Source organism: Topomyia yanbarensis, chromosome 1, assembly GCF_030247195.1.
Source record: "Topomyia yanbarensis strain Yona2022 chromosome 1, ASM3024719v1, whole genome shotgun sequence".
Lineage (NCBI taxonomy): Eukaryota > Metazoa > Arthropoda > Insecta > Diptera > Culicidae > Topomyia > Topomyia yanbarensis.
Genome location: NC_080670.1, coordinates 60,346,157 through 60,363,048, shown reverse-complemented (window position 1 = coordinate 60,363,048; position 16,892 = coordinate 60,346,157). Strand labels below are relative to the sequence as shown.

Sequence of the window (16,892 nt, the reverse complement as noted above, 5' to 3'; positions counted from 1 at the left end):
TGGGAATGGAGGAACATTAAATTGTTTTCTCTAATTAATCTAATTAATACTAGGGGCAGATCACTCTAGAAATATATAACAAATTTGCATCAAATTAGAAAAAATGCATTTAATTTCCATTTTTGCATCAACTTTGCACTCCCTCGCCGAAAATTTTGTTTAACAAATGTCCTACGCTGATTCACTTTGTTCGACGTTTTATTGAATGTAGGACTGATTTTTTGTAGGGTTTTGACGTCTTACACACAACGCAAAATACATTGCACGCAACGCAAAATACATTTTGAATTTTTATTTTGATGGAAAGAAATGCATTTAATTTAGCTGATTTTTAAACATGCATCACAAGTGATCTGCCCCCAGAATTAACGGGTGCCCGTCAAAAAAAAATTAAACTTAATGCTACGTCGCACAACTTCTGACCCTACCCTCCCCCTCGTCACACTTCGTCACAAATTTGGTATACCCTCCCTACCCCCCAAAATGCTACGACATTTATGCATGGCCCCTAAACGAAATGAATTCGTGCGACCAACGAAATCGTTCGTAATATACAGACACGTTTATTAAAATAAACAAAACATTTCGTTTCATTCAAGAAAAATAATGTCGTTATCAACGATAACATTCGTGCAGTGTATATTAAATGTGTAAAATTTACGAAAGCTTTCGTTCACCAAGCGACCATTTTTGTTTATTTAGAATGCACGAAAATACTTCGTTGCAGAAAACGACGAATGAATTCGTGCATAGCATGATCGATTTTATTATATTTACGAATATATATTATCAGTGCAGTTTTGTTTTCACTCTAAGACAAGACGTGACAATAGGGGGGGGGTCGTTTTTGTTCCAATTTTACGTCAGAATGGTCCGGCTCCTGATTGGTTGATTCTGACTTTTTGCACAGTACGCAATGTTACTACAGGGATTGCGAAATGATGGTTGGCAGTGTTGCTATATTTATAGGAAAAGATTGTCATTACTTTTGACAAATAAAATTATTATCGTTAAAAAAGTAAAAATGACTAAATTGAACAGAAATTGTATGGCAAGGTGAAACAAGTATTTATCATGCATTTACCGTATACGTGGTTGATTAACATTGTAACTTGCGTATCGCTACTGCCTAGCAAATATGAGACTCCCTTTCTCAACGCCTCAGGGTCGGCATACGCTCGTGGCTAATCGCGGTCAAGAAAACACCTGATCTTTATCCTCAAGCAAACACAACTTTTATTTCCCTTTTCGTCGACACTTTTATTCTTTTTCTCCCACTTTCTTACTGTCTATCTCCTACCTTAGCACTTCTTTATTCTTCGGTTTTCTTCGGGGCCCCTTTTCCACTCCAGTCGTTGTCGCTGCCACTCCACCACCGTACTCCACTGCTTCACTCCGTTGATTCTGCGGTTCCACACGGTGTTCTACGGCTGCCGCACGTCGCTCGCTACCGGTCGTCTACGCGGCCTCGAGTGTTTGACGATCTCGAGCTTCGACGAGGGGTTCTATTCGTCGGCTATGCCCGGTTTCCCGCGTGAGTATTCGACGGTCGGACACGGTAGGGCTTTCTGGGTTCACAGGGGTTATACACTAAAACCACGGCTTCAAGTTATAAACTACGGGGTCCTGCGAACACAATGGGGGATGTCAAAATGGCGGATTGGCTTTGGGGGGGACGGTCGAGGCGTCACATGGGTTAGTTTAGGGGACGGTCAATTACCTGGAAGTCTGGATTCTCCGGTTAACTATCCAGTTCCTTATTTCTGCTTTTTTTACTTCACTTCACTCTTTTGTAATTTAACACTCAGCTTCACTTCTCTTTACTTCGACTTTTATTGCCTCTTCTGGCTTGACTTGAAAATTCTAACTTTCCTCGTCGATAGTTACCGGGCAATTGAACTCAGGTTTTGGTGGTTATTGACCTCATACCCTCGACCGTTGACCCTTTGGTTCGCCAATGAATTCCGCCCAAATCCTCTATTATCGCCACCCCCAATGGCCGCTTGTTTGCTGAATCCGGCACCTGGTGGTGGTTTACGGAAATTGTGGCGAGTTTTTCTGGCTGCGTTCTGGCCTTCTGACGGTGTTCGCCTTTTAGACACTTCACAGATCTTTTCTCGACATACACAGATTTAATAAACGTAAACTAAACGCGACAATCTCACAAATCTTATCCAGAAACAAATACACTGGTTACAACATTAACAAAAATAAGACAGAAACCACACCATAATCTAAAATTTTTCAGAAAATGGTTTCGTTACACCTTACTAAACACCCATGACATGGAAAAACGGTTCCCTTCATCAATATAGTGGAATAAAGATACAAAATATTTACGGCATAAAATAAATTAACAAGACTCCATTTTCATTAATAAAAATAGCAACACTGTTCGGAAGATTTCGGCAGGGAGAAAATGTTGCGAAAAGAAGAATAGGTTTGTTCCAGTACATGGAAGTTACTCCTTGTTGCTCCGGAGCAAAAAATTCTTGCTCCTTTTCACTCCGGTTTGCCACCAGAAGAAGAAAAAAGAGAAGATGATAGTACAGGAACGATTTTCTCCCTGTTTGCTCCGGAGTACTTCCAGTTTCTCCTGGTACTGGAACAAACCTAATGTCGAAGGAAAAATAAGAAGCCGATTTCACTTAGAAAATAAATACTCCTGCTAGTGAAATAGTTAGCGCGCTATTGACGTTATGGGGTCGGCAAAGAAAAAAAAAATAATGCAGACATTTGATACTGTATAAATTCGTGTAGTATTCTGAGTATTCGGAACCGTGCTAAAAATGGAACCTAATTTCTAAAGTTTAGATTTTCAATTTACTTCAAAATGTTTCAAGGATTTTTAATCATTTGTGAAATGGGATGAGATGAAAGAAAAAAAATAAGAAAATTCAATTTTATTCATGTTTTATCAAATTCAGTCATCGCACAATGATCACCTTCCATACAAAAGTCGGACAAAACCTCAAAAGGGGTCCGAATTTGATGAAAACTTCACATTGGGTAATTTTAAGTCCCTGAATTCATATTTCGTGTAATTTTTTTACCTCGAGATTTTGGCACCTAGGGTGGTTTGAAAATTCAACATTTACGACTATAAAGTATATATCTGAAAATTCACTTTAAAAAATTGGTTTGGTAAATTTTTAGCAGAATACACATTTTTTCAATTGTTGAGAATGCTAAGAGACATTTGTAAATTATTTTGCGAACCCTGGGTAATCAAACGTCTCCTTCAGACTTATCATGAAAAATCACCTTTATTCATACCTCGGGGCAGAAAGGGGCAAAACAAAACATTTATTTTCGAAAAGTATACAAATTTTCAAGAGTCATGAACTACAAGCGATCCTTCCGAACTGTTTCGAAAAAAAGTACAGCCACTTTGAACAAATAATTTTAATTTAATGCACGATTTATTATTTGTTCTTCAGAAAGAGTGACTGATAAGAAAACCTTGTATCGACTAAATTGAATGCGAATAACCTTACTAATGAAATCAGTTCGATCCTAATCGGAATCTTAACAAAACCGATATATTCATTTGAATAACATAGGTTTGAACACAGTTTTTTTTTACCAGAATTGATCATCTATTTCACCATTGAGGGTCTGTAAAAAATCTATCTTTTGTCTTCAAGACTTAATATTTTAGAAGACTCTATTCAACCTGTTTACAAACAGAGAAATATATTAAATCATGAAATATCCAAAATAAAATTTTGAGGTTTTGTACGGATATGCGACATTGTGCGTCGTCCAGTAGAATTCTCACAATCTTCGCGCATTTCTCGAGTACAACGCCTCTCATTACGGAGGTGTAGCATATCATTTAATTCGAAACGCTTTTCTTCGGCCCAATGGACGTCAAAACTCAAACAATTCACTGCATGGTAGTGTTAATTTCGCTACTGGGGCTATTATCTCTTCTTTCTGAAAATTAAAGAACAATTTTTCAAGAGCCACCCTACCTCAAATCTTTAAAAAAATCTTTATAAATTAAACATTAAAGATAGCCTTGTTTATTCAGCAAACTTGCTTCAATCTATTTGTGTTTATTTTATTGTAGGGCATTGCGCAAGTAAACATCACCCATCTAATCAGTCGATACTTTGAACGCCTTAACCATAAGGACCACCCTAATTCCATTCATTTGAAAAAAAAAAATGGCTAAAAAAACTAACAAATTTGCCAAAGACACCATAAAGCTAAAACAAACTATTTGGAAGCTATCAGTATTGTATTCCTAAATACGGGCTATATAATGAAAATTTAGTTTTGTAGTGACGTCGTAATAATTGAAAGAAAAAGAGGCTCGCAATTGTAAATTTTCTCCAGAACTGGTCTTATTATGCCGTGTAGCGCATTCCGCTGTACTTGACTATTAAAGTGCACAGGCTCTGGGTCTTACTATAAAAATTGATTCCGTCAGGCACTAGTTACACTGTTATCAGTTATATTATACATAAATAATACATTTCTATACTTATTGTAATCATTACGACACCTATAGTGTAAAATATAGTTAACCCTTAAATTATGACGCTGTTTTAAAACAACATTGCGAAAAACATCTCAAAATTATCACAGTAATGTATTGAATCTTCGAGACAATTTCAACAAAATTTAAAAAAATGATTTGCGCCTTTGTGGGTTAATATGACTCCCATGTTTGAAAATAAAGTGAAATGTGATGTCAATTGATACGAAAAAAATATCTTCTGCACATTTTTCAAAGACTTATTATGTACACCAATAATGTTGCCAAAAATGGAACCCATTTGTTGCCAAAATCGGAGTGTGTCAAAATGGGAGCATGCCAAAAATAGAAAAAATAGATTAGACCGGGGCTTGTTGGTGTCTGGTGACGAATTCCCGAGGCCACAAAGTACTTCTCCTTCTTCTGTTAGTTGTGGATCAGAGCAATGCTCGACTTATCCTCCGCAGCGAGAATGGCTGGTGCTTTTGTATTCTTTGTGCTTAGCCGGAGAAGAGAAAATATGTACACCAATAAAACCGACAAAACCGTTAACAAACATGAAAAATTTACAGCTTTATTTTGACGATATAGACGAGATCACTCCACGGTGATTGTGTAATTTTGATAATTTTCCAACCAACCGGGATTAAAATTTAAGACAAATTACAGAAGGAATGAAAAAGTATATACACTTAGGTTTTTTACGCGGTAGAACAAAATCCATAGTGAATATTTTAGGACCTATAGTACGAAGAGTAGAACACGCCACCATTTGGAATCATTGGCTTATTGATTACGATAAACAGCTGTCATTTCGGAAGAAAGTCGATATAAAGCTGTTCGTAAAAATAGCAGCGCTACCACAAAAGGTTTTCAAATCGCTAAAGTTTCCAAGATTTTCAGTGTAGTCAATCTATTTTGTTCGGAATAGTATTCCTACACTGAAAGAAATCCAAATGTTAATTCTATTTGCTTCAAACCGCTTAAAATTCATATGAAGAAGAAAGGCTATTGTTATCACGCGCACACATACCTTCTATGTGTCAACTGTATAAACTATGTATGCACACACATAAGTTATATGTGCATATTATTATAGAATGGGGTTTTATGTGCCTAATAGTTATGAAATGTGAATGTAAGATTAATATTTCTTGTGAATACACACATTAGGTTTATGTGCCAGCAAATAGTGTCTATATGCCTCCGTTAATTGCAAAAATCTATGTGTAAAATCAATAGGCATAACGTTTACTTTTTTTTGAGTGTACGCTTACAATTAACCCGAAATTATAAGTTTGCATATTGTAGTATTTCACGAAAATGGGTCGTCCGAGGCACTGTACAGGCGAGGAGCGAAATCTCATCAAACGGTTGAATGCTAATGGCAAAACATACCGTGAAGTCCAGGAACTTTTACAGTGTTCTGCCACAAAGATACACAATGCATTGCACTGGACAAACAAATGTGAAACTAGCGGTAGATAGCGAACAACATCCGTTCAAACTCAACAAACTGATGGGTCGGATAGCAAAACAATATTGGTTTACGTCTTCGAGGGAATTCTAGAAAGACCTGGAACATTATTGCAATGTCAATGAGTAGAAAACGATTGATTAAGACCAATTTGCATGCAGGAAGTCCGAGAAAAGTGCCACAACTCACAATACGGCACCTTCACAATCGTCTGAACTTTGTCGAATTTCACGTCAAGTAGACCGTCGAAAAGTGGCGTACCATTTAGTGAGCTGATGATAGTAAAGTGGAATTATTAAAATCGAAAGGTAGGCGTCAGTAGGTTAGACGACCACCATGAACTGAATTTTTATCACTGTACACGATGAGAACATGAAAAACATATTCAAAGCCAAATCACCATACTCGAAAAAAAAACGCTTGCGTTGCATTCGATGAATGGACCAAATAACCGTTGAACACGATAACCTTACAAACCATTCTAATTGATTTTTTAAAGAAATCAGCTTAATTTCCGTAACTAATCTCTATTTGCAAACACTTTCGTTCTAGATCTAGTTAGGGACCATTCATAAATTACGTAACGCTTTTAGGGGGGGGGGGGGGAGGGGGTACGACAAGTTGTGACATAGGGGGGAGGGGGTGTTAACTAGATCGTTACGTAACATGTTTTCATCGAAGAAAAAAATTTTTTCTTGGAATTTGTTACGTAACAGGGGAGGGGGGGATGGAAAAATTTGTGACAATTTGTTACATAGGGGGAGGGGGGGTCAATTTTGGGCAATTTTTGCGTTACGTATTTATGAATGGTCCCTTTTTAAAACCTGTTTTAATCCACCTAGTGGTGCAATTGTGCCTTTCTCATTTGTCCAAACTACGATTCCATGGTTTGTTGGTGTTAAGAAATTTTAAACGAGTTTCAATTTTAAAATAGCGACCCCTGATTACATACTCTTACCTACGCCCAAATAAGTCAAAAAAAAAATCACGCCGGGATTAGGTTGACGATTTGTAGAGTGATTGCATAGCCTTTCTATATGAGAAAGGCAAAAAAACTATATAAAAATCCATATATTGGCTCATCGGTTGCAGAGATATCATGTGCACCACTAACGCTACTGTAAAAAATGGTTTGCAGTAATAGCCGGCGAATTTGTCATGAAAGCATAAACATTTTTTAGCAAAAACTTGCCTAAGGTTTGGACACTATACCTTAAAAATCACAAAAAATATCTTCATATTACCGAGTTCAAAGATATATCGCTCATTGATCTACGAACCAGTTAAATACGTATAATTTAAAATTACTACCCACTCCAAGTGTTTGCCGGTCGAAACTTTGCAGAATTTTTTACAGAAGGTAAGTTTTATGGAATAAATTAAGAAATAATTTTTAAAATAATAAAAATTTCCCGGGATTAGGAAATCCCGCCAAAGCCAAAAATCCCGGGAAATAAATTCCCGAGATGGAACCTCTATTTACAACCAATATAACACGCAAGAAAATATGAGCACCGAGCAGTAATGTGCATGTGTATTACACACTATCACCGAATCAAAAGTAGTGGAGAAGTAAGAAAGATAGCACCACATTTTTCGCTTTGTGCAAAAGAATTTTACCCCTAGTTCACTGCTATGAAAGCATTAAAACGAGACGAGCTTTTGAACGCACTAAACCAAAATACAAACTGTTTCAGTGAGTACAAGAAAACTACAGACAATATTTCGCACTTTCCGCCAACCTGGACTCTGAACTTTCAACGTGCGAGTTATCAAACTGCTACTGAAAACTGCGAGCTGTCAAAATACATATATTTCAACTGATAGAGATGGTACTTTCATAGATAGACCAGTCGAACTAACCAGTCTATGAGAAGAATTTAATAGAAGAATAGTAAGTGCGCAGTGCGGTTTCAGCAATAGTAACGGAAATATTTTCATTTCATAGGGTCCTTGACACAGATGAAATAAAATCACTGAAACTGTCGGGTTAAGAAGTAATATTTATTTTTGCCGCTTTATTTTTACTGATTTAGCCGATAACATCCTCAGAATTTGGATAGTATGTTCCAAAACACAACATCGCCCAAAACTTCTACAAAATAAAATGTTATGCAACATTGAAAAACGTATTTCACATTACTTGATGTACACAACTCCATATGGCTAACGGAGAAAATGAGACTACGCCAACTTACCCCAACCGCCAGCGAGCCCCTGGTTTCCCTAAAATAACAATGAATACGCATTCTGTCGATTGTCGGCCAAACCCTTATCGAACTACATTTCCTAATTGATATTAAATAGGCACATCACCCACATCAGATTGAAAGTTCAAATATTTTGAAAATCAAATGTACGAAAATCACCCGTAATGCATAATCTAATCAGTTGACCATAAGCTAATCGCCTACTAAATAAAGTGGTTAGCTTTATTGCGAGGGTGCCACTCTCTTTCAGTAATTGTTCGGTCTATACTCAATGGAAGTCACATCAATTGGTATAAAGCGGGGGGGAGGGGTTGGTAAGGGTTTCAGCTTGAAAAAAAAAACACTTTTTGCGATTTTTTTTTACAAATTTTGGACGAAGCGAATTTCAAAACTTTTGTGCATTATAATGTATCATATCATCAACATTCTGTAATTGTTTTTATGTAAAAATATCCACAAACGATTGGTGACGAACCTTTTTGTAGAACGTCTCTGGAAAAAACATGTTTTGCGGGGGTGGGCGTAGCGTAGTTGGTAAATCGATTGCCTTGTACGCAGCGCACCTGGGTTCGAGTCGCGACCCCGCACATAGGGTTAGAAATTTTTCATAAGAGATTTTCCTAACCCGAAGGAGCGAATGACCTTAAGGTTAAAACCTCTATAATCGAAATAAAAAAAAACATGATTTGCGGTGTTAACTGCCATTCATAAACTACTTAACCGATTTATTTCAAATTTTGCATGCACATTCTATGTAAACAATACCTGACCCCTACCAAGAGTTTTTGAGATAATTTTATGCTTTTGATTTATACCAACAAAACTAAATAACAAAAGTTACATGAGTATATGGCAATATTGCACTATACTATATAACTTTTATTATTTAGTTGTTTTGGATTGAAGTAATGGCGTCCACACTTTATTTCTTATTACCGTATCTCAGATTTTTTTTTCGCATCTTTTATCGAGTTCTACACATCCGAGCCCTCAAGAAATAAAGCGTTTACCGAAATATGAGTAGGGGAGAGTGGGTACGCTTGATCCCACTTTTGTTTTTTTCTAATAACTTTTCAACGAAATAAAAATTTTAATTGCAAAATTCGCCATCTTGTAGTCAATTGGAATTGTAAGAGCTATGAATAATGTGTCAATCCGAATACTATATCCTGTCAGTAACATGAATAGTTTTGAAAATCATGTCAAAACGAGGTTTTTGTGAAAACGCGTGGTAATTTGATCCCCCGCCTACTAGGGCTAAAGAAACAAAGCACACTATGACCTATAGACACTAGGGTGGGGCATTGTTATATATAAAAACGTAATCATAACCACATCAACCGAGCACAGCACTTTTTTGGCTCCTTTTGGGGTCCCAAATAACTGAAAAATTTGGGGTCGATTGGTGTTGACCCAGCGTAGCGCATTGCGTTTGAAATTTGTATGGAGATTAGTATGGGAAAACCTACTTTTTTGCATTTTTAATTCTACAGACTACAATTCTTCCTGTAGTATGCCAACAAATAGATAGAAGTGTAGTCCAGGATATGCTGAACAACTTTGTCGAAGATATGGTGTTAGAATGTCTCTAAACCAAGCTATAGCTGTTCAAAATTCGATACATCGAATTAAAAAATCATTTTTATTGCCAACACTGCGGGTGTACCAATGATATTTCATATAGCATTCCAAAATAACATCATATATTTTAGATATACCACATTGGTATGTTTGTATGAATTATTCAAAAGCCTTAGCTCAATTTCATGAGCGTAGGTAGTTGAGCAGAGCAATAGAGTGTAGTGAGGGGTGAGGGGGGGGGTCTTTAATATGTAGAAATTCGAACTGAAATATTGTCGAGTTGGAAAGTTCAGATGAATTTTTTTCAATACATTTACACAATGTCCTACGCATAATAGTAACGATGAAACAAAACATATTGTATCCCTTTGCCTTGACATTTAGCAATAGAAGTTACGTTACAGACTGAATCAACTGATGTCGAGTTGATATGTCAGAGGATTGCATTGATTATATTTCGGTTTAATATCCATTATGATTTGATAGCATGCTTATTTCGTTGTTGTTCGATCACCTGAAGCAAAAACTGCTGTAGGGATCTGGTGGATTTCATGTTGAAATCCAGAAATTAGCTTTACGCCTCGTGATCGAACAGCAACAAAATGAGCATGCTATCAAATCATAATGCATATTAAACCGAAATATAATCAATGCAATCCTTTGACATATCAACTCGACATCAGTTGATTCAGTTTGTAACGTAACTTCTATTGGTAAATGTGAAGGCAAAAGGATACAGTATGTTTTGTTTCATCATTACTATTATGTTCAGCATATCCTGGACTACACTTCTATCTATTTGTTGGCATACTACAGGAAGAATTGTAGTCTGTAGAATTAAAAATGCAAAAAAGTAGGTTTTCCCATACTAATCTCCATACAAATTTCAAACGCAATGCGCTACGTCGGGTGAACACCAATCGACCCCAAATTTTGCACAGTTATTTGGGACCCCAAAAGGAACCAAAAAAGTGCTGTGCTGAAAAACGATCATTTTTCCCCACCCTAATAGACACGAAAGTTCAGTTAGTCACCTGTTCTGACAAATTAACTAATGATACTACCTTTTTAGATGCACGACATACTTTAACCACAGTAGAAAGTCAAGACAAGTATTTACGGTAAATCAGCGCTGTTTAACTGGCTTTTCCAATTTTCAATAACTTATATCATGATTTGTTCACGGAAAAAACATTTTAAATCAATTAATAGAGCCCGGTACTTTATGAAAATGATGCTTTTCTATTTCTATACATTTCGAAAGTGTTTAAGAGAACTAATGATAGGGATCAAGAATACCTATTGTCACAGGGATCAAAGATACCTGTTGTATAAGGTGAACAAAATTAAAATTTCTTTGTTTATTCAAATAACGTGTTTTTCTAGACAAAAGTCCATAGAAAGGAGTTGTAAATGAAAATATTCATAAATAATTAGTTCGACTATCTCATTCAACCGCTCAAAAAATTTGTAAAAAGATCTCCGAGATGGATTTAAACACATATTTTCTAAAATATTACAACATTTCCAAACCAAATACATTGACACCAGATTTGTTTTTTAAACATCATAAACGAGCAAATACTTCATTTTCTTTTTATATTGTGATAACTTTATTCGTATAGATTATAAGATATGGCCAGGGAATCAAATATCCCCAAGGATCAAGTGTCCTCACTCTCCCCTACAGTGTTTTACTGAAAATCGAAAAATATATTGTTGAAAATCAATAAAATACTACTGCTGAACACATTTACTGACCGTTCGGATATGCAGAATTTACCAAAATGAGTTGAGTGTGTTAATACAAATTTCTAAACCCTCCTTCGATTAGAAACCGAACAATTACTGAAATAGAGTGGCACCCTCTCTGATAAGGCCAACCACTTATTTTTTGCTTGAAATAAAAATTTGGATCAAGCGTTCCAATTTTCGTCTTACCAACCGTTTGAGAAAATACACTGAACCAGGAGGACATAAAGCGTACTAACCATACCAAATGGCTACTGTGATCATACACTGCAAATAATCCGCACATTGAACTCAAGTGTTTTACATTTAATTTTGCCGCATCTGTCTTGACACTTAGATCTCATGTGTCAGTCACGTAATAATGCACTTCTTTGAAAACACGATAATTCCAATAGATGCCACACTTCAGTTTTATATACATGGCGTATTGAAGTTAAGTGTCTGACAAATGGTTGTTAAATGTTATTCATATAGAATTTAAGTTTGCATCAAATTGAATATTATATCATTTACTATAAAAGCCATGTGAACAATGTTGATTTTTAAGTGGGAGAATATTGGTATCTAAATGATTTAAATATATTTACGTTTCATTATTTTTTTCTATTTGAATTTAACAAAAAATAAGGAGTATGTATATGTACGTTTATAATAGAGTAATCTTACTTACACTAAAATAAACTTTTTTAACGCCTGACCTGTCTTCCAGGATATAAAAATCATTTGTTCTGTAAAATTATGGACCATCGATTTTGTAACCTGCAAACATAAGCTTATATACAAATCATGCAAAAAATATTTTCGAGTATTTACTTACCATCCAAAATCTTCCAAATATCTTATGAAAACCTCGGATTAGATATTTCCGCAAGTTTTAGGCCGATTGTTGAACAGTAAAATTGTATTAAGTTGTTTTTACACTTACTGTTGCCACATTTGTCAAAACCCTTGATTCTATGGAGGAAACATTTATGATTTAATACGCCGACACTGAAAATTTAAATGCTATGACAGTTGATCATGTCATCTGGTGGCACACTTATATTTTAAGTGTAATATTTTATTAAAGACCAAAAGAAAAATAATCAATTCTTCAGTGTAGTTTCCAACTTAAACCTTATGTGTCAAATCTCTTCAAAAAAAGTGAACATTATTTATAGTCATATGCAGAATTGCGTTGCGATGACACCTAATGTTACCGCATTTGTCAAAACTATGAATTCCATGGGAAAATATTTATGAATTAATACGTCGACACTTAAAATTTAAATGTGATGACAGTCGATCATATCATCGGGCGGCATACTTAAAATTTATGTGTAATTTTATTAAAGGGCAATGGGAAAGTTCTTGAAATCTCAGTGTTGATTGACACTTAAAACTCATGTGTCAAATCTCTTTGAAAAAAGTGTAGATTAATTGCAGTGTAGGAATAGGACGAAAATGGGTTCAATAGTCAACATCCTATTGCACTTTTTTTGCTTCATTCTTTGACGGAAACACACGCGTATTTCACGTTCATCATTTTCACCGGAAATTTTGAAAAGAAGTGAGATTATCCTCTCCTTACATGAATGCTGCTAAGCTGAATGAATCTAAAAAATGCAAAAAAATATGAATCCTCTATTGCACGTGTGTACAAAATAGTGCCTTCCACCAGAGTATGCTGATTTGTCATAATTTCGTCAATTTCACGCCTGCTGCACTTGCATTGCGTACCGTCGCTTGAAGTGCACTTTTGTCCGGACATCTCCCCCTTTCTCAGTCTCTCTCTAATTTGACAAAAACGTCTGCCGGGTCGGCTGGGACAATTTTCGTAAATCATTTCACGGGAACTTAGCTCCCTTCCGTCTCGTGAAACGGCCGAGTCGCTGAACCGTAGCATGTCAGCAAGTCTCGGTTCAAGTTATCGAAAGTAAAATGTTTCTGCTGGATGATTCCAACGGTTAGTTTCTGTTGGAACGTTGACATTACAAGACCTACACTAACTGGATCGAAAGGCCAAATAGCGGAGACAACCGTCATGGCAGAGCATCTTCTGCAACGCTTCGCTACCATGGGAAGCTCCAGTACGGCTGGACCGCCTTCGTCAATGGCGACACTTAGCCAACGGATTCACCATGAGCCGTTCGTCAAGTATCCGGTTTACGGTCCCGGCTCTGGACCGGACATCTACGAAGACGGTGGAGACTTCTGGCAGGGTGAAAGTGGTCCTGGTTTCTTCCCCGGTGGTCCCCCTGTGCCACCGCCGCCACCACTACCACCCTTTCCATTTCGAGCTCCATATGGCAAGTTTGGCAAAACTCGCTTCAAGGGAGCCTCCGTCGCAGTTTTAACATTCATCGGATTCCTATTCTTCCTCAGTGTGCTACAAAACTACATCCGGGATTATTCGACAACCAACACACCGACGGTGAGTAAACTGCGAGTCCCATCGGAAACGCTTCCTTACCAACATCGTAAAGCTTTTCAATTCCAAAAAGGTAATCGTCCTGTCATCCGGGGCAACCAAGGAAAATCAACAACAGTACCCGTTTCTACAGAAGAACGATCTACACCTGAGCGAGGAGGAACATGACGAGTATCAACCCAACTACAAGAAAGCACCGGCGCACGGCAAACGTCCGAAAAATCAGAAGCGACAAACACCGTCGAAAGTTGCACCGTCAAAGCAGGCGTCGTTTTCCGATCTAATCAGTGTTAGTGGGTTGAAGAAGAAGTGAAAAATGGTAGTGAATTTAATTGCGTCACTAGTTTATACTCGTAGTAATGTTTATTTATTATAGTCAGCGCTTTCAAAACATTTAGGCAATTTTTTTAGGATTTTTTTCGCGTTAATAAAAGTTAAAAGCCATAATGAAGGTGATCTTTTTGGTCGCCTAATAGTTGGAGAATTTGACGGTATTTTTGTTTTTGACAGTGCACTACACCGGTGTAGTCATTCAAGCTTGAGTGTAATCAATCTATTTCCTGTCTATCCGGTATACCAGGTAAAACCGAAAACGTTTTTGTGTCGGTATGCGATAACGGCACTTGCGCTGAAATTATCTTGAAAATATCGTGTAAAAACATTCGAACAATCTACCCTAACGGGATTGTAGTAATAACTTTATTTGAAGTTAGTGGTTCGTTAAGGGAATTCCGGTTTGGATAGAATCTAATTCGGATGAACTTCGCTGAAAGTCGGTTGCCGATGCCCAATCGATTAATTTTATAGTTTCGGTATCATTCATAGCCTTCCAGAAGTTGCATCAAAAGGAGACCACCGTATGCTGTCTAGTAATCGTAGGATGATCTGGTGCTTACGTCAGGCCTAGACTGCCCAGAAATATAATGAATTTTTAAAAACTCAATCGTCCCACCCCTGAGTCGATTCCTAGTCCCACTAGGAGTACTTGCTCCAAATTTGAAGCAAATCGGACACGCTAGCTAATGGACCAACGTTCCTGAAGTTTATATCGAATTTTTCGTCAATTTATATGCAGAAAACCCAGATGTTCGAAAGAATTACTGAGAAAAGCTTGTTTTACAACTATGTATAGGACGACTGATTCCTATCTCACTCCGTTGAAAAGCTAGTGTTACTTATAAACTTAGAATGGAAAATTGGGATTTGGCAGGCTTATATGGACACGATCGAAAGGAACTATGAAGAATCCTTTGCCTTCTGCTAAGCAGGAGTTGGGCGTTGCACCCAAGTCTACTGCATGGTCGCTGATAGAACATAACTCATCGTCATGTTTTACCGTCGACCGTTTCATTATTCTCGTTTCTCTTAGCCTTAAATTTGCCGAAAATTCCAACAAAATCGATACAGTGAGGTTATTTCTGTTTCAACAATGTTTGACGTAACGTTCTCGCAGTAGATTTACAATAAAACTTCAGGTGACAGTAAATTTTACTGTCCAGCGAAATGATACAATGAATTATATTGTTGTTTCTTAGAAAAAAATGGATGGAAATCACCGATTTTCAGATGTTAAGATACTAACCACCCCCTTTTTAACTGTTAAAGTCAAGTTTACATTGAAATTTACTGTAGAAACGTTAAAGTTTATTGATTCTGCATTGTAGCAACGCAAATAGACTTTACTGTAAGTTTTCGAACAATTACTGTGCTGTCACAGTGAAAATTATGGTTTTGTTCCTATACATTTCTATTCGTGGTGCGTCTGTGAGTTTTAACATATTTGACAAACCGAGCACCAATACATCTATTTATATTTTCATTTATTTTCATACGTCCATCCCACTTTCAGAAACCATATAATAAAAAGACAGAGTGGGGAAAACTCCATTTGAGTTGGGTAGCTTTCTTGCCTTTCTCAGGCCACTGAATAAAATCATTATCTTTTGAAAACAACCGAATGGATTATGAAGGGTTTATTTTGTTTTATTTTTAATATAAATTTCACAGGCCAGACCTTTCCGGAAGTATCTCGAAAATTGCAACTAATGTCGCGTGAAATTATAATAACTCGCGAGCTTTAGTAAGTTTTCTGAATATAACCTGATCGGCATGATACAATTTACCATGCATGTCCCAGTTAATCCCACCGGGAATCTCATTCGCTTTACTGGTCGGTTTCCGTCGGAATCTTAGATCAGAAGTAAACACCGATTTCTTACAGAAGCCAGTCAGAGTTGCTAATGAAATTATAGCTACATATGCATATGAGATAATGGAAATATCAATTGGGCCGAAAAGATGTATAATGATAACATCAGATTATTTTGTCGATTCATTAAGAACATATTTGTTCAGTGCTATCAACTAATTCTAACTTTTGTTTAAAATACCTGGAAATATCTGGTAAGTCGCTTCATTCACATAATATACCAAAACAGGTTGTAACGGCGTTTAGCAAAACCACAAATACGAATGGCCAATTACCACCTCATATTCCGCCACAAATATATTAAACATTGCACTGATAGGATAATAGGCCTATTTTTACCCAACGCATTCGAAACCGATCTGTTCCTATTATTACTCAAGCCATTTCAAGTTGATGGTGAGAGCAGTTTCTGCCATCTTCGCTCAAATGGTTGGGCGAAAGGGCATCGCAAAATTTTTTTTTTGGGTTCTCAAAGCCCCCCCCCCACCGCTCCCCTCTCATATTGTGACAAATGTCAAAGTAAACTCAGATGGAAAATTTCACATCATTTGGACAATTCTAGACCCCCGCCCACTTCAATTGAATTTTTTGAACTTGGTTCTATGGGAAAATATGGAGGAAACACACTGATGGAATATATTCGTAAATCGCTATGCATTAGTTTCGTACAGATAATTTTCATAAGATATTCGAATTTTTCGTACATATAATGAATCGTTCGTAGTTCTATTGAAACACATTTATATTTTATTACGAGTTTTTCGTGA

General features: G+C 36.7%; 1 protein-coding gene across 2 annotated transcripts; it reads left to right on the top strand.

The window, feature by feature from the left end:
- The first annotated feature begins 13,475 nt into the window (after positions 1–13,475).
- LOC131676313 (uncharacterized) lies at positions 13,476–15,250 on the top strand. 2 transcript variants are annotated; one of them, XM_058955429.1, is made up of 2 exons: positions 13,476–13,919; positions 13,990–15,250. In XM_058955429.1, exons 1-2 carry the CDS (start codon positions 13,530–13,532, stop codon positions 14,227–14,229), a joined length of 630 nt encoding a protein of 209 aa, XP_058811412.1. In that variant the 5' UTR covers positions 13,476–13,529; the 3' UTR covers positions 14,230–15,250. The 2 variants fall into 2 exon arrangements, with proteins under 2 accessions (XP_058811412.1, XP_058811410.1); XM_058955427.1 differs by having other exon boundaries at positions 13,972–15,250.
- The last annotated feature ends 1,642 nt before the right edge of the window (positions 15,251–16,892 follow it).